At 48.7% G+C, this 25215-nt stretch overlaps 1 protein-coding gene across 1 annotated transcript; it reads right to left on the bottom strand.

The window, feature by feature from the left end:
• Positions 1-13273: 13273 nt before the first annotated feature.
• Positions 13274-16903, bottom strand: NXT1 (nuclear transport factor 2 like export factor 1). Its single transcript, XM_072736531.1, has 2 exons — positions 16486-16903; positions 13274-14007 (listed from the first exon to the last, which is right to left on the bottom strand). The coding sequence occupies exon 2, from the start codon at positions 13952-13954 to the stop codon at positions 13532-13534; it is 423 nt and encodes a 140-aa protein (XP_072592632.1). The 5' UTR covers positions 13955-14007; positions 16486-16903; the 3' UTR covers positions 13274-13531.
• Positions 16904-25215: the final 8312 nt, after the last annotated feature.

Below are 25215 nucleotides of genomic sequence, written 5' to 3'. Positions count from 1 at the left end.
AAACAAATTCCAGAAATGAAGCAAATTCTTGCATGCAAATGTCATCTAAAGCAATCTGTCTCGGGGCATGCATGTGGCTCAGTCAGTTAAACATCTGACTTCAGCTCAGGTCATGATCCCAGGGTCCTGGGATAGAGCCTCGGGTCACATCCATCACATGGGGCTCCCCACTCAGCCAGGAGTCTGCTTGTCCCTCTGCCCCTCCCCCTCACTGTGCTTTCTCACATATGTTCTCTCTCTCAAATAACTAAAATCTTTTTTAAAAAATAAAGCAATCTATCTCTTAATGTCTTTGTAAATCATTTTTACAATGCTTTTAGACTGAATCTTTCTTCTTTACAGTGAGGAGATATATATAAATTTTACCAGTTGAACCATGTGTGTACTTTGGGGCATTAAGTACATTCACAGTATTCTACAGCCATCACCACCATCCATCTCCAGAACTTTCTCAGCATTCCAAACTGAAACTCTGTACCCATTAACGCTAACTCCCCTTTCCACCTCCCCCAGGCATGAGCAACCACCATCTACTTCCTGTCTCTATGAATTTGACCACTTCAGGGACGTCATCTAAGTGGAAGTATACTAACTGTGCCTTTGGGGTCTGGTTATTTTGCTTTGCACAAGTTCATCCATGTCATAACATGTGTCAAAATTTCATTATCTTTTAAGTGTGAATAATATTCCATTGTATGTATATGCCATATCTTGTTTATCCATTGATAAATTGTTGATAGATACTTGGGTCGTTCCCATCTTTTTGCTATTGTGAATAATGTTGCTATAAATATTGATACACAGGAGTCCCTGTTTTTAATTCTTTCAGTTATATATTTAAAAGCAGTATCACTGGATCATATGATAATTCTATGTTTTTAATTTCTCTATGTCCTCACCAACAGACTGAAGCATCTTTAAGCAAGGGATTTTTACACATACATAATCTTTACAGCATGATATCCTCAATAGTTTTATCCAAACTCTCAATAGTTTAAAAAAATAGCTCTCAGTGTTCAGGATCTGAGCCCAAATAAAACATCTCCAAGAAAAGCTTATCTGATAATTCATGATGGAAGACGGAAAACATACTAATAAATGGCACTTTATTTTGAAAAGAGTTTAGTTTCCATTAAGAGTTAAAAATGCAGGGATGCCTAGTTGGCTCAGTGGTTGAGAGTCTGCCTTTGGCTCAGGGTGTGATCCTGGAGTCCCAGGATCAAGTCCCACATGGGGCTTCCTGCATGGAGCCTGCTTTTTCCCTCTGCCTATGTCTCTGCCTCTCTCTGTGTCTCTCATGAATAAATAAATAAGATTTTAAAAAAGAGTTAAAAATGCATATATCCTGTCATCATGAGCATCACATTCAGATAAATTTAATCTGGCTTTTAAATCAACTTTGCAGGGCACCTGGGCGGCTCAGTCAGTCACGCATCTGCCTTTGACTCAGGTAATGATCCCAGGGTCTTGGGACTGAGCCCCATATCGGGCTCCCTGCTCAGTGGGGAGTCTCTTTCTCCCTCTCCCTCTGCCTCTCCCCCTGCTGGTGCTCTTTTTCTCTTGTGACAAATAAATAAAAATCAATCAATCAATCAACTGCTTCAACATGGAATGTCAAAATAGGTAATGCACCACTTTTTACAGAAGAATTTCAAATAAAACCTTGTTACATTACTGCAATCTTACTTTATCACTATCAATAATCCTATGTAAGCATTTAAAATAGTACATGAAGTATTTAGAATGTGTTAAAAGTCTAAGTAGACATAAAAACAATGTATGTGGACAAGAGCAGCTAGGATTCTGTGTTCCGCCCAAGTTAGTTAGCATTCACTGCCTGGAAGACTTCTTCAGTTGGATGTCATAACAGCGTTAGTGCTTGACCAAATGAAGGACCCAGATATGATTATCAAAACTCTTATATTCAATTTCCTTTAGAAATGCTACACAATCAGGTTCAAAGGTGGAAAAATGTCAAGCTTTTTAAAAGAACTTTTGGAAATCAATAAGGAAAAAAAACCACCAACAATAGAGAATTAGCCAAGAACACAAATAGATAATACACACATAGGAATACAAATAGAGATTTCACTGACAAATGGGATATTATAAAAACAATGATAGGGCAGCCCCCACCCCCACCCCCTGGTGGCTCGGCGGTTTGGCTCCTGCCTTTGGCCCGGGGCGTGATCCTGGGGTCCCAGGATGGAGTCCCACGTTGGGCTCCCTGCATGGGCCTGCTTCTCCCTCTGCCTGTGTCTCTGCCTCTCTCTCTCTGTCTCTCTCTGATGAATAAATAAATAAAATCTTTAAGAAAATGATAAACCAATGCCTAGATAAAGTAACCCAAAATTAAACATACCATTCGATGCAGCACGAGTATGATGGAAGTGCAATCTTGAGTCATTTAGGGAAAAAAAAAAATGTATCTACTATCTATGTACTATCTATGTACTATCTATCTGTCATCTATCTGTATATCCAAACTGTCTGTACCCTTAACCATCCTGAAGAACTAAAAGGAGTGAATAATCTTCACAGAAGGGCATTCACTGGAATGCACTTATATCACTAAAAATTTAGAAACAACCTATCACGCATAAGGAGAGGACTGAATAATTTACAATGTATCTATGCACTGGTTTATTATGCAGTCCTTAAATTAACGTTTAAAATTATTTAATGGAGCTAAATAATGGAGTGGTAATCATTTCACAATGTATACATTTATCAAATCACGTTGTATACTGTAAATTGAATTTTGTTAATTATACTCGAACCTGGAAAACGTGTAATGGCTTGGAGAAATGCTCACTATATCATAATGAGAAAATATCACACGATTCTCATAAGAAATAATCTAATTTAAAAACAATCCATAAAGCTAGACTGGAGGAGACTGGGCCTACCGGGCACTGCACGCCCCGAGGCCCCGCCCTGCGCCCGTCAGTCCCCCGCGCGGCCGCCGTGCAGGCTGCAGCAGCCCCGCCTGGGCGCGCAGGGGGCCGCGGGGAGGGGCCTCGGGGAGGGGCGGGGCCTCGAGGAGGGGCGCGGGGAGGGGCGGGGCCTGTCACGGGGCCGCGCGGGCCTCCAGAGTCCGGGGACCCGAGAGGTGGGGCTCGGGGCGGGCGCCCTGGGCTCGGGGGCTGCTGCGGGCCCGGGCCCCGGTGTGCAGCGGGGGGGGGGGGCGACCTGCGGCGTGGGGTTCCGGGGGAGCGAGGGCGCTGGGAGGCGGCCGCATCCCGGGTCGCAGGAGGGTACCTACAGGGCGTGGGGGGCAGTGCGCCTGATGTTAGCGCCCGCCTCAAATTGGGGCAGATGATCAGGCCGTTAAGGTGTCTTTTACAGTCAACACTGGTGACCTTTACCAGTGGAGCGTCTAGCTGGAGACCATCGCCCCGGGCCAGGCCCGGCCCCCCGGTGCTGCTTGCCTGCCTGCCCCTGAACGCCCTGTCCTGGTCCGCGGCCTGCCGAAGCCCTCCCGACGAGATGTTAACTGAAAAAGCAACACAGGCACACTATGAAAAACATAGAGTCAGAACATACAACAGCAAATGCCTTGTTCCCACATTAAAGCCCGACTCAAAGGACAGCCATCCTTACGTTTTTGCCAATCCTTCCAGAAAGCCCCCGCACACAGAGAAGCCTGTATGAAATATTATTTTTTTAGCACGATCAATTTTCTCATCTGTAAAATGAGGCTGGAAGTAGTGCAAAACACCTTGAATAGTCTTTGTGATGTTGATTGTACTGCCTGTGATAACTACTGGCAATATTCTACAAAGGTGTTAGACTTTCCTGACTACCCTGAGTCTCCCAAGATGTCATGTTATTCATACCATGTACAGGTCTGCCTCTTGTTCCCAAGGCTGCACAATAATCCATTCTGTGGGAATATTATAATTTGCTCAGTGTCTTACTGGTGGACATTTGAGATGCTTTCACTACGATCACAAAGACTGCTATGATGAATTCTCTTGTAAGAAGATGTGGTGTATGTATCTGGCCAGCTGCATCTGCAAAATACTCATACAGTTGACCCTTGAACAACACAGGGGTTAGGGGCACTGACCCCTCTGTAATCAAAAATCCACGTACAACTTTTGACTCTCCCAAAACTTATCTATTGATAGCCTACTGTTGATCAGAAGCCTTACTGATAATGTAGTTGATTAACATATTTTTTGTTATATGTATTGTATACTATATATTGTTTCAGAAAAGTGAATTAGATAAAAGAAAAATGTTAAGAAAATTGTGAAAGAATGCATTTATAGTCCTGTAATGTAAGAAAATCCATGTGTAAGTGGACCCACATCATTCAAACCCATGTTAAGGGTCAACTGTACATAGAAATGGAACTACAAGGATAAGAGAGGTCGGTTTTAATTATTTTATTTTATTTTATTTTATTTTATTTATTTGTTTATTTATTTATTTATTTATTTATTTATTTTTTATTGGAGTTCAGTTTGCCAACATATAGCATAACACCCAAGACTAATCCCACCAAGTGCCCCCCCTCAGTGCCTGTCACCCAGTCACCCAGAGGTGGATTTTAAATGTCACTTGCCATCAAGATCCTGCACCAATCAGCACCCCCAACAGCTGAACAGGAATGTTCCTTTCTGTGGACCCTGGCCAACATGGAGTACAAGCAAAATGTTTTGGTTCATTGTCACTATGATGGAATGAAAAGTAGTAATGTTTTGTGTTGGTTGGACTTTATTGAAAGTTGCTGAACGGCCCATCAAACTGTCTGACGTGTTAAATAAGGTTGAGGGGCGTCTGGGTGGCTCAGTTGGTTAAGTGTCCAAGTCTTGGTTTCACCAGGTCATGATCTCATGCGTCTTGAGATTGAGCCCCATGAGGGGGGGGGTTGAGCTCAGTGGGGAGTCTGAAGATTCTCTCCCTCTGCCCCTCCCGACACTCATGTGTGTACATGCATTCTCTCTCAAATAAATCTTTAAAAAGTTTTTTAAATAAAAAAGATTGACTCCCAAAAGACCTGGAGGTGGTGCACATGGGCTTTGTGGTTGGATTAGTTCCATGGTGCATCAAAGCCACCATGCACCCAATTGTTTGCTGGGCTCTTCAGTTGTTTGCTAGGCCCAGGTCCTTGAACCTGCTACTCTTGCAGTGGTAGCAGGACTATTCTGACTGCCTGAGTCCATTAGGAAGTTTACCCAGAGAGGAACAGGGGTCCAAATCCCTTGAAAATCTGTTACAAGGGGCATTCCAGGAAAATGGCCACAATATCCACTAGAGTCCTCTGCAACATGCAATTTATAAATGAGGTTAGGGGCACCTGAATGGCACAGTCAGCTGAGTGTCTAACTCTTGGTTTCAGCTCAGGGCATGATCTCAGGTCATGAGAACAAGCCCCGTGTCAGGTTCTGTGTTCAGTGTAGAGTCTGCTTGAGATTCTGTCTCCTCCCTCTGCTCCTCCTGCACGTGCTCAGTCACACTTTCTCTAAAATACATAAATACATCTTTAAAAAATAAATATAAAAAAATTAAAATGAGGTTGGAGTGCTTTGATTTTATTAGGCATCTGTATTTCTATGATCTGCATACATGAATCTTTTTACAACTTTTCCATTTTGCTAAGACTTTTACTGATTTATAGAAATTATGATAAAGGAATTGGTAAATGGTAAAGAAATTAAACTATTAAGAAAATATCATTGTCCTGTGACAAATATTTTCCCTGATTTGTTGGCATCCTTTGTGCTCTGAGTGGCACCTCCTTACATTTTGCACCCTAGGCACCTCATCTTACCCAGACCCAGCCCTCTTTCTACAGGACAGAGGAACTTCCTGCAGTTTTCTGTTCACTCTTTACAATGGAGAGATAGTGCCAAAATTAGGCCAGGTTGTGGAGGAGGCAGGGCTGGTTTTTAAGGTCAACAAAGCAGCATCCAATCTCTGATCTCCCTAAGACTCCAGAGCTACATGCTCTGAAAGCAGCTCCTACCAGAGTGCTTTTCCCAACCTGAGAGAATAATTGTATCTTCAAGTGATTATTGGGGGAATTTAGGATTCTCTACCTGTTGCCCTCTCAGGTCTCAGCTGTGGGGTTGGACTCCTAAAGGAAACCCTTCCTGTTCTGCCCCCATGCTTTAGAAGTAGGTCTAGATTGTATTGATCGGTGGCCTCAATTCCTCACCCCACACATAGCCACCCTCTTTCCCATGTACTTCTGCTTTTTCCTACGAGGCAGTGTCTATTTCCAAACCCATTGACCTTTAACTCAGTCGCATGACTTCACTGAGCCAATGGAGTGAGCATAAGTCAGTGTGCCAGTTCCCAGCCTTGGCTTCAAGAGGCCAAGCCTGTTCCTGCTCGCACTCATGCACCTCCGCCATCAGCATGAGATCAGCTGTGGGAAAGCCCATTGGCCCCTGCGGGAAGATGAGGGCATGTGGATCAGAGATTTGCCAGCTAAGGTGAACCAGCTCAGTCCAGGTTAGAAGAACCCCACCGGACCACTTTCAAACTCCGATGAGATCAGCCAAGCCTCTGCCTTGTGTTACCTGAACCAAGTGAAAGCTTCTGCCATGTGCTGCTGAGGTTTGAGGAGTGTTTGTTACCCAGCATTATTGAAGCCATAAGCAGCTCACACAGAACCCTACAGGGACCTGGGCAGTCTTCTTTCTTCTGTACTTACATATTGATCTCTCACTTCAGTCAATAAACTGCTAGCACACAAAGATCTCACTTGGGGATGCATCTATTTCCAAAGACTAGCATAATGCACAGGGCATCATCATCTCAGCCAAGTTCACAAACATTTATTCTAACCTGTGTTAGAATCTTAACAGTCTTTATAAACTTATATTTTACTTTAGTAAAAACACAGGATGTTTTTACAATATTGCTCTGCTACATTGAAAAAGTGCTGAAAACATTGTTTACCCCTTGCAGGGTAAAATTAATACTTTGCCTGGTTGTCCTTAATCTCAGAAACCACGGGGACAAGCTGAAGATGACAACCTGGACTCATATACGCAGGCTTCTGGCATTCCCCAGGAACCACAAGACCCTTCTCTGGCTATTCTTGCCCCTACCCTGGGGATTGGGAGAGGTTTCTGCTACTGAAAGAACTGCTTGGCAGGAGACTCTTCAGGGTCCTAGGGTCCTGCAGGCTGGATTTTGGGGACAAAACACTGGTCACTCGTGGCCTCACTTGACCCTACCTGGCACTCGGAGGCACACCTCCCAGGGGAATTCCTGTCCACCATTGGCTTTTAAGACACCAGAGGCTGAGTTCTGTCTGCACCTGGCCCTGTGCCTTGGCCTGTTCTTCCCTCTGGCAGGGGTGGGGGGAAATCCATGGTGGTGGTCAGGAAAGGAGGAGGAGGAGGAGACCTGTCCTGAGGGCTCCTTGCTAGGGCCTCCCCAGACAACGGGGGACAGTCCCAGCCTCACCTCCCCCGACCCCCACTGTGCTGGCCTGCTGCCAGCTGTCAGGTGAGCAACGTGCCATCACTACCAGTGGAGTTGGAGGAATGATGGGGCTGCCAACCTCAGGGCTGAGGTTGGCAGCCCGCAGCCAGGGTCTCTGTGCCAGTCTTGGGCTCTGAGTGTACAGTGGACACAACTGTGTCTGTGCTCACAACTCCCACTATAAGTACGGCATGTCTGCCACGTGAACAAAACACTCGACAAGTCCTTGGTCTCGATGTCACCACAGTGCTGACAAATAACGATACTAAGTATATAAAGGGTAGAAGGTGATGCTCGCCCAGTCACGGAGTTTCGAGCAGGGTGGTCAGAGGCTTATGGCTCCGAATAGGACTCAGGAAGGTGAGCAAAAACTGAAGGGGTTGAGGGCACAGACTGGGGACCCCTAGGAAGGATCTCCAGGCAGGGGAAACTGCTAGAGCAAAGGCCCAGCCCCAGAGGGAGGCTGCAGGAATGACCAGGTGTGGACAGCCAGCCCTACTGCATCTGCTCCAAGTGCCTGGCTGACAGTCCAGGAAACCATGGCTCTCACCGAGCTGTACAGGGCCCATGGAAACAGGGAACAGTCTTTGAAGACTCATGCTGCTCCCCAGGGCTGCAGCTCCCATGTCTCAAAACGGGAGTACTTCCGAGGCTGCCTTGTTTAAGATTATGTCTAAGATCAAGAAATGCCATGAGCTGGTGTGCTCCACGACCAAGCTTGTCCATGTTACTACTCCAGCATGGATGCAAAGGGGGCCAGTTGTCCCTGCCATACATGGAGGATGCCACACTGATGTGGGGTAGAAGTCCCATCTCTAGGCCGAAGTCTCTGGGTGAGTCTTTCAGCTCTCTGCCTTCTTGCTCATTCCATGTCAGCAGTCCACTGCCAGCCCACAAAGCACACAGAAACATGTCCAGATGAGTGTACTCATTGTGATCTATGGGACAGTGAAATTGGGCTGCCCATAGTGTAACTTCCACCAGACATTCATTTTGAAACCACTCACCTGGTTACCACACATAGACTGGTCTCACAGGTCTGCTAGGGGTGGAGAGGGGCTGGCCCTCCACATGGTCTGCAATGTGGTGGACAGGGCTGCCGCAGCCCCGTGCTCTACTGAAGTTCACACCTTGAATATTAACAGCCTATCTGCTGAGTAATTTGCAGTTCTATAATTCCCTTTTAACAAGCTATTTTTTCCCTTGCCTTAGTTCTGAAATCCTGAAACATAAAAATGCAATGGAAATGTTGCCAAGTTAGTGTGGCTGGGATTGGAGGTGGGGAGTGGTTGGAGTGTTAGGGGGAAGATTCATCTATGGCGTCCAGACCCCACATGCATGGCAGTTCACACACAAGCCCGACATTCCTCATCTTCAGGTTCGAGCAGATGACCCAGGCACACACCCAAGCCTTTCCACTCCCACGTGACCCTGTCAGGAGAAAGAATGTTCTCAGAACTGGGTCGCCTCACACACTTTGTGCTAGTGGGTGACAGTAAGCTGACTGATTGCCTGGCTCACTCCCTGTCCCAAATGGGAGGTGACCACTAAATAGTGCCTATAAAGCCCCCCAGGATGGCAGCAGAGCGCAGGCAGGGAGCCCAGGTCTTTCCCACCTCGCCTCCATGGAACCTGGATGGGCAGGAGAAATTCTCTCCTTGGGAGATGGAGGAGGGGTTTCTGCATTTCCTGTCCGGTGCCCAGCAAGGACTGTAGAACCCATCCGTTTCTGAGGCATCATCCAGCTGAGGGGCTCCCCATTCCCTCTGGCCCCAGTGGTGGTGACACTCTCTCCTTGTTCTGGGTTTCCCAGCTACCTGGGAATGTCTCTGGACCAGCAATTCTGCTTCCACTGTACCATCCAATACAGAGGGAACCAACCACAGGGAGCTATTCAGATTTAAACTAATTAAAATAAAATAAAAACCCAGTTCTCCTCAGTCACGAGAGTCACATTTCAGGTGCTCAGGAGTCCCAAGTGGCTGGTGGGACATGTCTGCCCATGAGGGCTCTGCTGGAAGCCTGATGGCCTCCTGTTCTCAGTGCTGCTCCCCTCCTTCCCTATTTCCAGAGACCATGGTACAGTTTAGGGTTTACTGGTCAGCAGCATAAATTGGGCTAAGAGCCCAAAACTAGTCCTAGTTTTTCCATGACTTCATTTATCCTAGCACTGAAAGTCGACCTCCAGGAACCCCCTCCTGGGCAAACTGGGGTGGTCGGTCCATCTGGCTAAGACCCACAGAGCAAATAATGCCTGACGGAGCTCTTTGTGGATGGGACCAGGGCCAGCTCACACTGCCATGCACAGTCCCTTCAGTGGGGGCACTTTCCCCTTCATCATGATGATACTCTATGTTCCCTCTTATATGAAGCAGTCCTGCATTCACCTCAATTCCACCTCCTCCCCCAAAGCCTCAAGGGTGAGTAGACGGCTCTGTGCCCTGTCCCTTCCCTCAGCTGGGTCAGCCGACATCTTGGAGGAGGCAGACGTGCCCGCTCAGGCCACCTGTGCGCACTTCGATCACCCCTGGGTTTCTCAAGCAGGACCCTTTGGAAGTGAATGTTTCAGTAAGAGGAGTTTGCTTTCTCTGAACTTGTGATTTATTTCCTCTCCTGGGGCACCTGAGTGGGTTTTCTGAGGCTGAGGTGTTCTGGCCTTGGAGAATAGACCTCTTGTTCTAGGGGCTCCTGCTCCCCTAGCATCTCTGAAGAACCTGATGATCGCCTCTACATTCCTATCAGCCTTTCCCAGATGCCGTCCAGCCTGTGCTACCTGCTCAGGCCCATGTTTCAGCCCAGAAAACTGACCCCAGGCTTGTTCCTGTGTACAGGTTCATCCCAGTGCAGCAGCCGCTGCCCCTCCTCCTACCCTGTCCCTTCAACCCTGCTGGCTCTCCATCCAGTCCCCAGGGTTCAGATCCCTTTGCTCCATGTCAGAGGGAAGTAAGACCCTTCCCAACATGGCAGCAGTGCCTACCTACCTCAGCCATCCCAGGTGGATACCACAGCACTGGCCTCTAGATCCCTTCACGCTGTGTCCAGTGGTGTCTTAGACCTCAGACTATCTATGTCAAGATAAGCAGACCCCGTTGAAGCCCCTTCTGTCTGGGCTAGAGGCAAGGAAAGTAGCACCTAACCACACTTCCCTTCTGAGGGGCCTTGGAGCTGGGGGACAGCTTTCTCTCAAGAAGCTTCTTCCCAAGACACTCAAGTCCCTCCTACTCTCCTCTCCCTATCACATCTTATAAAGAAATCAACACTTGTACCCTGATGGCCCATTTTGGCAAGCACCGGGGTCTGGGGTTTCCTAGCTGTTGCCAGTCTGACCGGATGGGAGGTGGTACCTCCTACCATCACTGAGGTGGTTGCTCTACTAGGTTGGGGCGTGGGTGGTAGAAATTGTTAGATTATACATCGTCCTCCCTCCCTCCCACTCACCCTTCCATATGTATTTTTGTGATTTGCCTGTTCTTTACTTGTGCTTTTTTTTTTTCCTTACTGATTTGAGGTTTTTTTATATAGTGAGGAAATGCTGTGGCTGTCCTTTGTTGTACATATTTTCTCCAGTTTGTTACTGATGAGTACATTTGGTTGTGTGTAAAAAGGCTCCCAAACAACTGTAGCTTCTAGAAGATGGGAGTGCTTTTCTTATTTCCTCTGAGAGCCAAAGGAGGTCATCCAAGGCTGGTAAGGAGCTCCATAATATGGACATGGACTCCAGGGCCTGCTTTCCATTCCTCCACCCCTTGCATGTGGCCAAATACACCTCATGGCCCAACAGAGCTTCTAGAACATCCATTCTCAAATGGCAGGGTGGAGGAGGGTTGGGTGGGAGAAAAGATAAGACTGTCCCAATCTGTAAAGACTTCCCTGAAGTGTCACATACACCTCACTGGCCCCATCGGGTCTCAGGGCTGATGTGTGTGGTCTAGGGAAGGCTGATCTTTCACTCAGATGAAAGTAAAGTGTCCTGAACCCACTTTCCGTTGTTCCTGAAGGAGGGGAAAACAGGAGGCCACTAGAGGTCTGCCCTAGTGCCCTTCAGAATGCCATCTATACTTCTAATTTTCCAAACCTGTTGTCCCACAGGGACACCCACAGCTGCTGTCTTGAAGCTTTTCAGGCTGATGTGATTCAGACTCCAGAGATTTCACGTCAAACTCTCTGATGGCCTGATGGGATTCACACCCTCTATCCAGGGCTGAGTGAGTAGGCAGCATCCTACTTCACCCCTTAAGGGTGAGGGCTTTCAGATTTGAAGCCTGGCATCTCTCTCCACATCAGTCTCTGCTCTAACCCTCCCAGCCTACTCCCCTCTCCTCCCTCTGGGACAGAGCTCCAGGGTCTGACAATTTCACATCACAGTTTGGGACCTCACTTCCAATCTCATGAGTATTTCACCGCATCTCAGCTGAACTGCCGGTCTCTGCATGCTATGCATATATCTAGAAGACAGATTTGAGCACTCTTCACGTATGGCTTTGAAATTGAATTTATTTACCATTTTAATGTCTTGCCTCCGAATCAGACTGAATTCCTGAGGGCACCTGGATCTACTTTGGCTCCCCAGGACGCTATGACAGAGCCATTCCTATACAACAGACTCAGTCTGCCCCTCTTGCAAATCTTTTTCCTCACTTGGGATTAGGTTTTGCTATAGCAGGTGAGACATGCCCCAAACCAATAATGTCTTAGAGATAAAATTTCTCACATTTAAAAGAAGTCTGAGGGTAGGTGAGCTAGGTCCATTTGGATGGTTCCACATAGTCACCAAGGATCCAGGTTCCTTCCAATTTAACACAATCCTACTTCTTGGGTACAGCTACCTCCACAGCCCAGAATGAGCCAGAGCCAGAGCCAGTGGTCAGGCCATAACTGCTCTCTAGAAGCAGGACAGAGGAAGGTACAGTTTACCAATGCAAATTCCCACAAGTCCCATCCCTCTGCTTCTCCATCATTGGCTGGAACTTAAAGTCATTGTGTCAAACCCTCCTTTTAGTGGGTACCTTGTCCTGCTCACTGTTGGGCTTCATAAACTAAATAAGGGGAGGAGTATGAGGAAGAAGCTGCCATCTGTGCCACCATACACATCAGTATTCTCCTCCTCCTTCTCCAAGGTTCCCATTCCAATATCCTAGCCCACTAACCCATCTCAAACCTAGCACAATCTTGTCAAAGAAAATGTACCCGGGGAAGCCACGTAGCCATGAGACCTCATTTATTGGTCAAAGGATGATGGAACCTTCTAGTTCTATTCCTTTTTTTTACATTGGGAAAACACAATTAGAGTCACTCTTCAAGGTCAATAAAACTAGTTTCTAATGCTGATGCCCTCCCCCACCTTAGTATGTCTTCCTCTTAAAAGCAGTTCCTCACCTCCTAAGAGTAGTTAATACAGCTGCTTCATTTATAAGTATTTATTAACTAATTCTTTAGTATTTCACCTGTTCACAATCATTCAACTTGGCTAAGGCTCTGAGGTAGGACCCAGCTATCCATCTGGGGATTCTGATGTATTCTAAAGTGAACTACAGGGAAGGGCACCTGGGTGCTTCAGAAAAACACCATGCCCAGCCCTGCCCTGAGATCTGGGTACAGCTGGTCTGGATGTGCAGCCGGGGCAAAGGTGATCTTCAGTGTCCCAAGGGAGTCAAATGTGTGGAGGGCTGTGAACCCCGGCTCTACCACACCCAAGCAGTGTAGGTGCCCTGTCCCACACCTCACACTTTGGCAGGTGCTTTCTACTCACTTCCTGCCTTTAACCTTCCTTTGCCTCCTTCCTCCTCAAAACTTGGACAAACACATCAGGGAAGGGAAAAGAAGCAACATTTGTATTGTTTTATTTGTCAGAATTTCCAGAACCAGGGTCTCTACTGAACAAGTAGAAAAATAGAAAAGTTGACTACTTTGAAAAGACATCTAGGACAAACAAGAATACACTCAGAAAGGGGCTCACAGGACTCCAGCAAATGCAGTTAAGCTGGGGCCTGTAACAACAGAAAAGAATGTGTCCCCCACATTTTGAGATCTGTGCTTCCCTACAAAGCCAGGCTGCAGACAACAGAGGCCTTTCTTGCCCACCCTAGCTGGCCCAGTCCTGGAACCGGAAGCAGTCACTTGCTATTTTCCACACCGTGTTGCTGGGCGAGGCCTGGGCAGTCAGGATGAAGTTTTGGTTAAAGTCCCGTTGTTTGTTGCCTTCAAACTTTACTGTTCCACAGATCACAACAAGGACTGTGGTCTGGCTTGGGGTGGCTTCATCATGGACAGGTTGGCAGTCTACCACGTTGATCTGGAACTCACTGGAAGGCAGCATTTCAAAAAACTCACTCAAGGACTCTTGTCCTGAAACAGCGTTTCCGTTCCACACAAGGGTGGCCGTGCCCATGTACAGGCGGGACAGCAGGCGCCGCCGCTTATCCATGGTAGTGTAGTACACGTTCACAAACTCCTCAGCAGCTCTGCAGGCCTGATCCACGTAGGTCTTGAAGTCCACTGACGCCATCTCCAGCCCTGCCAAAGGAGGCCCAGGTGTGCCTGTGCCTAAGGGAGCCGGGGCTGTGGAGCAGGAAGGTTGAAGAGAACCCCGTGAATGTCCAAGTTCGTTCTGCCCTGACAATGGAATAATTATTTTCTCCCAGTGGCAAAACAATTACAGACTGTAGAGAGATGACTCTAGGCTCAAATTTTGCGACACCTAATCTTACAATACCTCGGTTTGCTCATTTAAAAATGGAAATAGCACCACTTGTGACATAGTTGTAATGTGAGAATTAAACAAGACAGTGCTTAGTTAAAAAACCTGATATCTACATATTCAAAAAATGTTAGCTATTACTAGGAATTTTAAAAATTTCATTTTATAAAAGATAGTACATTTGCCTATGTAAGGTCACTTTTTCCTGGAAGCGTGGACCAGGTGTGACTGCCCCTAGAAAAGTGAAGAAACAATGGTTCCTGGATAAAGATAGTGGACCACATGGGATCCCTGGGTGGCGCAGCGGTTTAGCGCCTGCCTTTGGCCCAGGGCGCGATCCTGGAGACCCAGGATCGAGTCCCACGTCGGGCTCCCGGTGCATGGAGCCTGCTTCTCCCTCTGCGTATGTCTCTGCCTCTCTTTCTCTCTGTGTGTGACTATCATAAATAAAAAAAAATTAAAAAAAAAAAAAAAAGATAGTGGACCACAATGAAGGGAGCAGTGGCCCAATAAAGACCAGTCAGAAGGCATATGCGGCATATGCTTGTCAGCTGCTGACAGTCTAAGAAAGCTTATCATGAGCTCACCCAACAGATAGTGGGAGAGCAAAGAGAAGGCAGGTTTTCTAAGAAGATAAGAGACCAAAATAGTGGTCAAGATCCTCATGACACGGCTAACCTCTCAGCTACTGGGAATGAGAAGGGAGGGCACCTAGCTTCCATGAGCACAAATACCTACAAGGCAAGTTCTGTGAGCCAAAATGGAAAGACAAGTTAAAAATGGAAAGGCAAGTTCTGGGACACCTGGGTGGCTCTGTCTGTTAAGTATCCAACTCTTAATTTCAGCACAGGTCATGATCTCAGGGTCATGGGATCCAGCCTTTCATCCAGCTCTGAGCTTGCAGCAGAGTTGGTTTGTCACTCTCCTTCTGCTTCTCTCCCCCGTCTCAAATAAATAAAAATCTCAAAAATAAATAAATAAATACAAGAACCAAGTAAGTTGTATGGATTGAGGATGGAGGTGGTGGCATCAAAAAAAAAGAAACTCAACTGTCGCTGAAATGTCACATTTCCTTAAAAAAAAAAAAAAAAAAAAAAGGCCCCAAAGCATAAAGAAATGTTATTATTTGCTTGTCTCAAAGTATGGTACAACTGTTACAGTTCCCTGCTCTTCTTTGCATCATTAAAATATTTCACTAGAAGTGGGGTACCTGGATGGCTCAGTTGGTTAAGCATCTGCCTTCAGGGCTGGTTGTGATCCCAAGGTGCTGGGGTCAGGCCCCATCCCAGCCCCGGCCTGCTCCCTGCTCAGATGGCAGCCTGCTTCTTCCTCTGCCCCTCCTTCTACTTGTGCAGGTGCACGTGCCTGTGCTCTTCCTCAAATAAATAAATCTTTAATAAAATTTTTAAAAACGATATATTTCAATAAGAGAAAAAATTCACGAGACTATTACTAAAATAATGGATATGTTTAGATATACACTTAATGAATTTTTGTTTCAAAGACCTTAACTTTTTTTTTTTTTAATATCAGCTCATGAAATAGAGAAAAGATTTCAAAGAGTTGGGAAAGAGGAGGGCTGCACAAGGAGGAGGCCTCTGCCTTGGAGTAAAGAACTGTAAAGAGCAGGCAAGGAGCTCAGTCCTAGAAATGAGAGAGAGGAGCAGACACAGCCCGAGGTCTCTGCACTGCCTCTTTGGACTCAGAGTCAAGCCTCAGCAGACAGATCGTGAGCTGGGTATGTGCTGCCTACCTTGAATACATCACCTCCTTCCATGGTCACCACAAAAGGATACACAATTTCGAAAATGAGAAGGGAGAAAGGGGTTGGATCACGGTCTGACGGCAAGCACAGTCCCGGTTTACCTCCCTAAGAATGCTGGTGGCCTTTGAAAACGTCAGGCCTGTGCTGTCCTTTCACTTCTTACCTGTGCGTCCCTGCAGGTAGAGGTCGAGGCTCCGAGAGCACTGCCCCAGGCCTGCTGCTGGCCTGACGCCGACCCCCGGGACGCCCCGGGGCGTTCTGCAGGCGCCCTTCCTGCACCCTGTGCTAGCGGCCGGGCGACTCCCCCCCGGCCCGGCCCGGCGCGGAGGCAGCCAGCTCCTCCCCTGCGGTCCTGCTGCCCACAGCGCTGCCGGCTGCCCTTCTCCATCCGATCGGGATGAGGAACGTAGGAAGTGAGCTAAGAAGGAGGCCGAGAGCACGCCGCCTGCCCTCGGAGGCCTCCGTCCTCAGCTCTCATCTCAGCAGGGGGCCAGAGGCCATGCGCAGACCCGCCGCGCCGCCCGGCTTCCCCGCGGGGGCCCCCAGCGCCCAGCACCGGGCCCGGCGCACTCACCTGGAGCGGCGCCGCCAGCACGCCACCGGGGTCGGCAGGCCCGGCCGAGGGCCCACGACGCGGACGGCCGACGGGATGCAGCGGCAGGTGTCTCCTGGGTCCCCGGCCCGGCCTGCGGCCGTCAGCCTGCGGCCGCGGGGGCGCCGGGGACACCCACCTGCGCGGCGGGGGGCCGGGGTCGGCGCCGGCGGCCGGGACGGACCTCGGGCGGCGCGGGCGGCGGCCCCCCCGCACGGCCCGGCTCCACGGAGGGCCGGCCCCCGAGGCCGCAGGGCGGGCCTGCCCAGGCTGCGGGTCCTCCGCCGCTCGCTCCAGGAAGCGCCGGAAGGGCCGCGCTTCTCCACCCTTCTCCCCGGACCCCCCAGGGTCGTCGGGATCCCCGCGCAGCTTCCCGCGCGCGGCCCGCCCTGCGCTGCGCAGACGCCGGGGCCCACGGCTCCGCCCCCTCCCGCCTCCCCTTGACAGGCAGCTGTGTCAGCCAACTGGACGGAGGACCTGGAGGCTGGCCCCGCCCAGGTGTGGCGCAGGGGGCACGGCGGCTTCCGGGAGAGGCGCTTTCCCAGAAGGCCACAGAAAATCCGCGGTCGGGTTTTCATTGGTTTAACTAGGCAGAGAACCCGGTCCGGTTCGTCAGGTGGGCTTCTTGATTGGATGAAATATCCCAGGTCCCGCCCCCGGAGCAAGAGCCGGGAGAGGTGTGTCCCGCGGAGCGGAGGCCGCCTGACTGGAGAGGACGGGGAGGGCTGGTGCGGCGACCTCAGGTTCTTGCCCTATGACCTCCATTCGCCTGCCGTCGGGGAAATTCTACTTAATAGACGACTTGATGCTATCTCGGAAAGCCAGCACCAGAGGCAGGCAGGGACCCGCGGAGGCGTCCGCACAGGCACGGCAGGTGCGGCGCCGGGAACAGGGACTCCGCCGAGCCCCGGGGAGCTCTGCCCGAGGAGGGGTCTCGGCTGGGTGCTCCTCCCCCCCCCACCACGTGGAGCTCTGCCCGAGGAGGGGTCTCGGCTGGGTGCTCCTCCCCCCCCCACCACGTGGGGTCTGCCCGAGGAGGGATCTCGGCTGGGTGCTCCCCCCCACCACCACGTGGGGCTCTGCCCGAGGAGGGGTCTCGGCTGGGTGCTCCCCCCCCACCACCACGTGGGGCTCTGCCCGAGGAGGGGTCTCGGCTGGGTGCTCCTCCCCCCCCCACCACGTGGGGCTCTGCCCGAGGAGGGGTCTCGGCTGGGTGCTCCTCCCCCCCCCACCACCACGTGGAGCTCTGCCCGAGGAGGGGTCTCGGCTGGGTGCTCCTCCCCCCACCACCACGTGGGGCTCTGCCCGAGGAGGGGTCTCGGCTGGGTGCTCCCCCCCCCACCACCACGTGGGGCTCTGCCCGAGGAGGGGTCTGGGCTGGGTGCTCCTCTTGATAGGTCAAGTCCCTCCGGCAGCCAAGAGCTGACATTCCAGGAGAACACCCATGTTAATGAAGTGGGAAACTCCACTAGAAGGGAGAGAAGAGCCAAGGGTGGGAAGAGTCCAAGTTCAGGAATCACAGACGTGTGCCAGAAAGGGAAACAGAGGCTCCTCCTGGGAATTGAGGGTCCCCGAGGATAGTGGCAGGCTCCAGCTGTGGCCCGTGACCTGGTGTGCACTGTGCTTCTGTGCCAGGAACTAGCTGCATCGCAGCCAACTTGGAACTGGAGCTTTTCTTTAGAACCACAGGCTCAGAGCCACGGACACAGTAAGATATGGGAAACTTACCGTTTACAGCGAAAATTTAATAATAATAAAGGTTTCTTTAGATACAGGATCCTCAACTCCTTCCACTGGTCTGAGAGACTGAATAATTTCTTGCAAAACTGGGAGCCCTCTGGGAAAACTGGGAGCATGCTGGGAGTTTACTAACTTTGCCGCGTCTTTAGTGTGTGGTGCGTTTACCTCATACCCTGTTGACCGCCTTTCCAGGTACCTTTACTTACATTCCTGAGAAAACCCTTGCTCTCAGATTTCATGACCAATTTAGACACTGGGTGGGCTCTTTAATATGTAGTATAGGCAAACTACTTTTACTTAAATCATGTAGGTGAAGAATTCGGATTATAAAAAATATAAGGTGGGGCTGAGTAGAGAGGGTGAAATACCATCTTTGTTTTTGTTGTTGTTTTTAGAGATTTTATTGATTCATTCATGAGAGACACACAGAGAGAGGCAAAGACAGAGGCAGAGGGAGAAGCAGGCTCCCTGTGGGGAGCCCAATGTGGGACTGGATCCCAGGACCCCAGGATCATGCCCTGGGCCAAAGGCAGGTGCTGAACCACTGAGCTACTCTGGTGCCCTGAAATAGCATCTTTGAAGGAGTATATCACAGACATGTCTTTATAAAGCCTGGGACAGTGAAATTAGGATTTAATGTACAAAAATCCTAATCACAAATAAGTCAATCCAAGAAGGACGAACATTATATGGTCTCATTCATTTGGGGAGTATAAATAATAGTGAAAGGGAATATAAGGGAAGGGAGAAGAAATGGGTAGGAAATATCGAAAGGGAGACACAACATAAAGACTCCTAACTCTGGGAAACGAACTAGGGGTGGTGGAACGGGAGGAGGGCGGGGGGTGGGGGTGACTCGGTGACGGGCACTGAGGGGGGCATTGGACGGGATGAGCACTGGGTGTTATTCTGTATGTTGGTAAATTGAACACCAATAAAAAATTAATTTATTATTAAAAAAAAATCCTAATCACAGCATCAATGGAATGAGGGTTGACTTAACTATGTTGGAGGCTGTGCTGCTCTAGGTTTCATCACATTTCCCACATAACTGTTTTTTGTCTTTTAACTTTGGGGGAGGTATCATTATTTCTGATTTTATAGAGAAGGAAGCTGAGAGACAGAAATTGAGTGCTAGAAAGCTGCTTCAAAACTAGAAAAGCTGGTTAGGAGACCATAAGTCCAGCTCCAAGGAGGCAGCCTAGCCAGCAACAGGAGGGTAGGAGGCCAGGAGCCTTTCAAGTTAGGGTCTTCAGCCTCTAGAATTGTGCCTGACCCATAGCAAGGCTCAGTCAGTACTGTTTGAATGAACAGACAGGTGGGGTTCAAGTCATTGCCCCACAACACTCTAGTTGTGATGAGTCCTCTCTAACAGCCACCCCCCTACTCTTTGAAGCAAGCCTGTTTTTTTTATTACCCCTGCAGTCCTTCAATTTGGGAAGTTAGAGATACCCCTGACTCTAAGAGACATGACAGTGGCACTGTATGCCCTGAGCATAGTTCTGGGGTGGTAGGAGCCCCAATTTAGGCCACAGAGCCTGGATAAAGCATTTGCCAGGAGATTTGGGGGAGAAATGCTTTTTCTCTCTATCCTTATATGTGGCAGATGGATGGTGCAGCTGTAGCCATCTTGCCACCCTGAAGGGCAGCCCCTGGACAGAGATGGAGACAGGAGACGGGAAGAATTCAGGCCTTTGGTGACTGTTGGGAACCAAATCAGACTGAAGTTTGGACTTTGTAGTTTCAAGAGCCAGTGAATTTGCTTTATGTTTTAATACTATGTAAAGTTGGGCATAAACAGAAAGGTATTTATAACTTAATGAGTATGACTTGGTGCACTAGACCAGTGATAGTGGCAAGTGAGTTAACCACACCAAGGCTCAGCTGCCTCATTAGGAGAAGAAGAACAGTAATAATACTCATTTCCTTGGGTTGATGTGAGGCACAAATGAAAAACAATGCATGTAAGTGCTTAGCATAGGCCAACACAAAGTAAGCATCCAGAAAACCTTATTAGTATGCTTTGATGTTTTGCATCGGCAACAACTTCCTCATTTGCCAAGTGTTGTGCCCAAGATTGCGTATCCGAGAAACCACCAAGGAGCCGACACCGACACCGATGCAAGTACATGAGGGTTTATTTACAAGATCGAGCTTGGGTCCAAGTATACTCCATACAGCAGGACGTGGACCCTGAAGTGGGTTACAGCTGGGTTTTTTATGGGCTGGTCTAGGGGATCTTCAGAAGTGGTGGAGGAACTTTTTCCATTCTAATATGGGGGAAAGGGTGGGGAGTTTCTTAAGATCTGATATGGGATTCTCTGCCGAGGGCATTCTGAGCTTTATTGTCTTTCCGATATGGGATTCCCTGCCAAGGACATTCTGCAGTTTTTCCTGTAAAGTTCAGCTCTTATTCCCAGGGGCCTAAAATGGCTGTACTTGTGCTAATGCTAAACTTGAGGTGGAATGGCCTTAATTTTTCTCGGCCTCCACACCAAGAATTCCTCCAACAACTGGCTTTTAAACTTGGGACAAGTGTAATAACAAATTGGTAGGATTTGTCACCAAACCACTTGCACATCTTCTGGAAGATGAGCCTGGCTCGAGCAGTAGGGAAGCCAGCATCCCTCTGTGCTGCATGGAGTCTGTTCAGGGAGGAAGGGCACGTCTGGTCATACATGCTGTGCCTCAGGCAGCTCTGAAGACAGGCCTGACTTATGGATGTTTAGGTCCATAGACACAGAATTAAGCTTTTCCCTGTTGTCAGCATAGTTGTCTGGTGTGGGACCTGTTGTGCCCAAGATTACATATCTGAGAAACTACCAAAGAGCCGACACCGATGCAAACACACGAGGGTTTATTTACAAGCTCGAGCTTGGGTCCAAGTACACCCGACACAGCGACCAAGAGCAGGGACTTGGACCCCCAGGTGGGTTCCAGCATAGTTTTATGGGCTGGTCTAGGGGACCTCCAGAAGGGCTGGAGGAATTTCTCAAGTTCTGTTTACATTCTGATATGGGGCTTTAAAGGGCACTGAGCTCTGTTCTCATTCTAATATGGGGCTTCCTAGGACGTTAAGCTGTAAGCTGTTTTTTCCTGTAACTGAAGCAAGGTAAATTTCTGCTCTTCTTCACAGGGGCCTGAGATGGCTGGACTTGTGCTAACGCTGAACTTAAGGTGGAATGGCCTTAATTTTCTCGGCCTCCACAGGACCAAACAGTGCTTGTTTGCCATGAGAGGCTGCATCATTTGGAGCCAGGCAATCTCCAGAACTGCCAATGCCTTGTCATCAAAAACAAACGTGTGTGTTTCCCCCCCATCTTAGCAGAATCAAATATGCTACTGCTGGAGCAGAGTGAGCTGGGGCTGCATTTCTGGGCCACTTGAGGCCCCGAGTTTTGGGGAGATTCTGGGAAGGCAAGAAGAACTGAGGCCCATAAGCTTTGGACCTGAGAAGAGTCCTGGAACAGAGAGTGAATGAAGAAGAGGTGGAAAGCTATGCCATCAGAGAAAGAGGGAAGGAGGGTGAACTAGGTTACACACACACACCTTTCACCCTGACACACACACTCAGAAGCTGTGGAGAGTGGCTGCCTTGATTCTTAGTAGTTTCTCATCCTTCTTGTGACAGCTTGTATTTTCTAAAAATGTCTACAAAAATATTTCAGTCCCACATGCTTGTCCAGAACCTTGCCTTGCCACACTCCTCTCTGCCCATTAGGAGATGGCCTTAGATCCCCTCAATTGATGGAGGAGGGCCTATAAAAAAAAGCCTCTGCCAGGCTTTCTTGGCACCTGTGTGCTGTGAGTATCCCAGCTCATGGAGGGGAACCCTGGCAGTCAGCGGTCCTTTGAGTAGATGGCCTTGGAAATGAACCCTCTAGTCCTGGGTTGGTCCGCCCTGGACTGGTATGGCATAGAGCAGAAATGAGGCTTCCCAGCCAAGCCCAGGTTGCAGATTTGTGAGCATAATAAATGATTGTTGCTCTGTTAAATCCCTAGGGTTCATGGTGGTCTGTTACATAGCAAGAGAGCCAGGACTCTTTCTCAGCATCATCCCCAAGTCTTGCTGAGGCCCTGCCCCAGGCTCCAGGAGAAAGTATCAAGTGACAATACCCTCCCCCCTCCTTTAAATTTACATCTGTATGAATCAGGTTTGCCACCTGCTCCCAAAGGAATCCCAAGCGGCCTTCCAAGGGGATTCCACTTCAAAGAACTCACCACTGTCTAGGCTGGCTCCCTCTTGATCTCTCAGAATTAGTCAAGGCTTTACTTTTGAGAAGGAGCCAGTTTGTTATCTATAGCCAGAACCAACTTCCCACGTATTAGCACATGCCCCTTTGTAAGACAAGAACATTCTCTGTGAGCAGGTGAGGGGGAGCCCCAGCAGTATGGGCAGATGGCCCCATGAACACAGGGATGCATGATCCCTGAAGCCAAAGGGCTATGGAGCTGTGTTTCTAGGAAGGGAAGTGTCCCCAGGGGGACCAGATACTGAGTTATGAGCAGAGATCCCTCTTACCGTCAAAGCCCACGTTTACCCCCCGCTTTTTTGTGTGAGTTTCTGCATTCTACTGGCATGTATCTCAATCTGTTCACTGACATCATAGTAGGGGGTGGGGGAAGCTTCTTTTTTCTTAAAGATGACATTATGTATGTCTGCTCCAGTCAGTGTTTCACTCACTTTTAACTCTGAGGGGATGGTCTTAGTTCTTTGTTTCTAAGCAGGTCTCATGAATTAATGTATATGAAGTGGCTGGTGTGCATATATCTTAGTTTGGATTGATTCTCCAAGAGGTGGAAGTCACTGATTTGTGAGGTGTAGGAGCACCAGTAGGGGAGTGGAGAATTGAGAAAAAGCAGATGTGATTTTGTGATTTATAATAAGAAATATAGATTTGGTCTTCTGTTCCTAGCACAGAACTCCTAAAACCCTCAAAATTTCTTAAGTGTGGAGAGCCATGAAAGTGTTAATTAAGGACTTTTTGTTATGTTAATAGAGTGGTTTTTGGGAAAGTCTGCAGATCGCTGAGGATTAGAGGGTTGGAAACCTTGAAGGGGCAGAGGAGGGAGGGAGAAGGGTCTGAACAGTAAATTTTAATCACCACTGACCAGTAATGTAATCAGTCACGCTAATGTAACGAAACCTCCCTAAAATCCCAAAAGGACAGGGTCCAGAGAGCTTCTGAATTGGTTAAGGCAAGGAGATTTGGCAAGCTGGAGAGGGTGTGTAAGCTCAGCATACTCTCTCCATACCTCATCCTGTGCCTCTCTTCTATATGACTATTCCTGAGTTATTATATCCTTTCATAACAAACCAGTCATCCGGTAAGTAAAATGTATTTCCAAGTTCTGTGGGTTATTCTAGAAAATTAATTGAACCAAAGGAGGGGCTCATGGGAACCTCTGATTTGTAGATCAGAAACACAGGTGACAACCTGGACTTGCAAATGACATCTGAAGTATGTGGGGGGGAGGGGCAGAGTGGAGGCCTGAGGCCACCATCTGTGGGATCTGATGCTGTCTCCTGCTAGACACTGTCAGCATTGAGTTGAATTATGGAACACTCAGCTGGTGTTGGAAAATTACTTGGTGTAGGGGAAAAAACCCACACACTGGAATTGGTGGTCCCAATCAGAATATTAGGGGATTACTCAGCTAGCTCCCACTATGGTCAAAGGAGCCTAACCATGCTGTAGAACTCAACATGGAGCAGCAGTAGAACACAGGCTTCAGAATGACCCTGGAGAGCGAAGGAGGAGGGAGCCCTGGTGATCACACATCAGCTCCTGAGATTGAGGGTTCCTGGGGAGGGTCGTTTCCCTGGCACTTTTTGGCCTGGTGGCAAGAGAGGCCAAGAGGTTTCCCCTTCCACAATTGGAGAAAGATGTTAGGCATTTGGAAATCAGCTTGTAGTTCACTGTTAAAGAGGATACAGCAGGCCCCAAATGGGATCACTTGTGCTAGACCTCACACCATCAAACCTAGACTCAATACCTAACCTAATGGAAGTTTCAGCCACCTCCGGACTGTAACCTTTAACCAGTCAACATGGAATTACCTGATCACAGTGAGATAGTCCACTCTATAGGCCCTTCCATTCCCCTTAGCAAGGCAACTTTACCTGAAACAATGCATTCTTTGCTAATAATTTCCTTTTCTGCCCCCTTTCTGCCATTAACAAACCTGCCCTTTCTACAACTCAGGGGAGCTCCTTTCTACTTCCTAGATGGGGTGTAGCCAAGTTTATGAATTGTTGAATAAAGCCAAATAGATCTTCAAATTTATCCAATTGAATTTTTGTTATTTGACACCACTGAAATGGGAAGTCCCAGGCCCGTGGTAGGTTCATGGTATCCACTGCAATAGACATCGGAAGTGGTAGTGCACAGAGTCCCTGAATTACCCGGCATGATCAGTGTCCTTCATAGACATCACCAGAGGATGTGGCCTGTGAGGTGGCTGGGGGAAGGGTCATTGGCCTCAGACACCCAACCATATGGGCTCACTGCAGATTTGGGGGTGAGGTACGAAATCTGTCTGCCTTCTAAAGCCTTGGCACTCTGAGCTGACCTCATGAGGAGGAGTAAGATGTCTCCTGCCCTCCATGAGCTGAGGGAATGGTGGATGACTCTGTAAAATGGCTTGCCCTGGAAATGCAAATCAAAACCCTAGTGAGGGGACACCTGGGTGGCTCAGTGGTTGAGTCTCTGCCTTCGGCTCAGGTCTTGATCCTAGGGTCCTGGGATGGAGTCCCGCATCAGGTACCCCATGGGGAGCCTGCTTCTCCCTCTGCCTGTGTGTCTCTGCCTCTCTCTCTCTGTCTCTCATGAATAAGTGAATACAATCTTTATTTTTAAAATTTTTTTTAAAGATTGTATTCACTTATTCATGAGAGACACAGAGAGAGGCAGAGAGAGGCAGAGACTGGGGAAGCAGACTCCATGCAAGGAGCCTGATGTGGGACTCCAT

The sequence above is a fragment of the Vulpes vulpes genome, chromosome 14 (assembly GCF_048418805.1).
Source record: "Vulpes vulpes isolate BD-2025 chromosome 14, VulVul3, whole genome shotgun sequence".
NCBI classification, from domain to species: Eukaryota; Metazoa; Chordata; class Mammalia; order Carnivora; family Canidae; genus Vulpes; species Vulpes vulpes.
The sequence above is the reverse complement of the archived record's forward strand: the minus strand, read 5'-3'. Positions and strand labels throughout refer to the sequence as shown.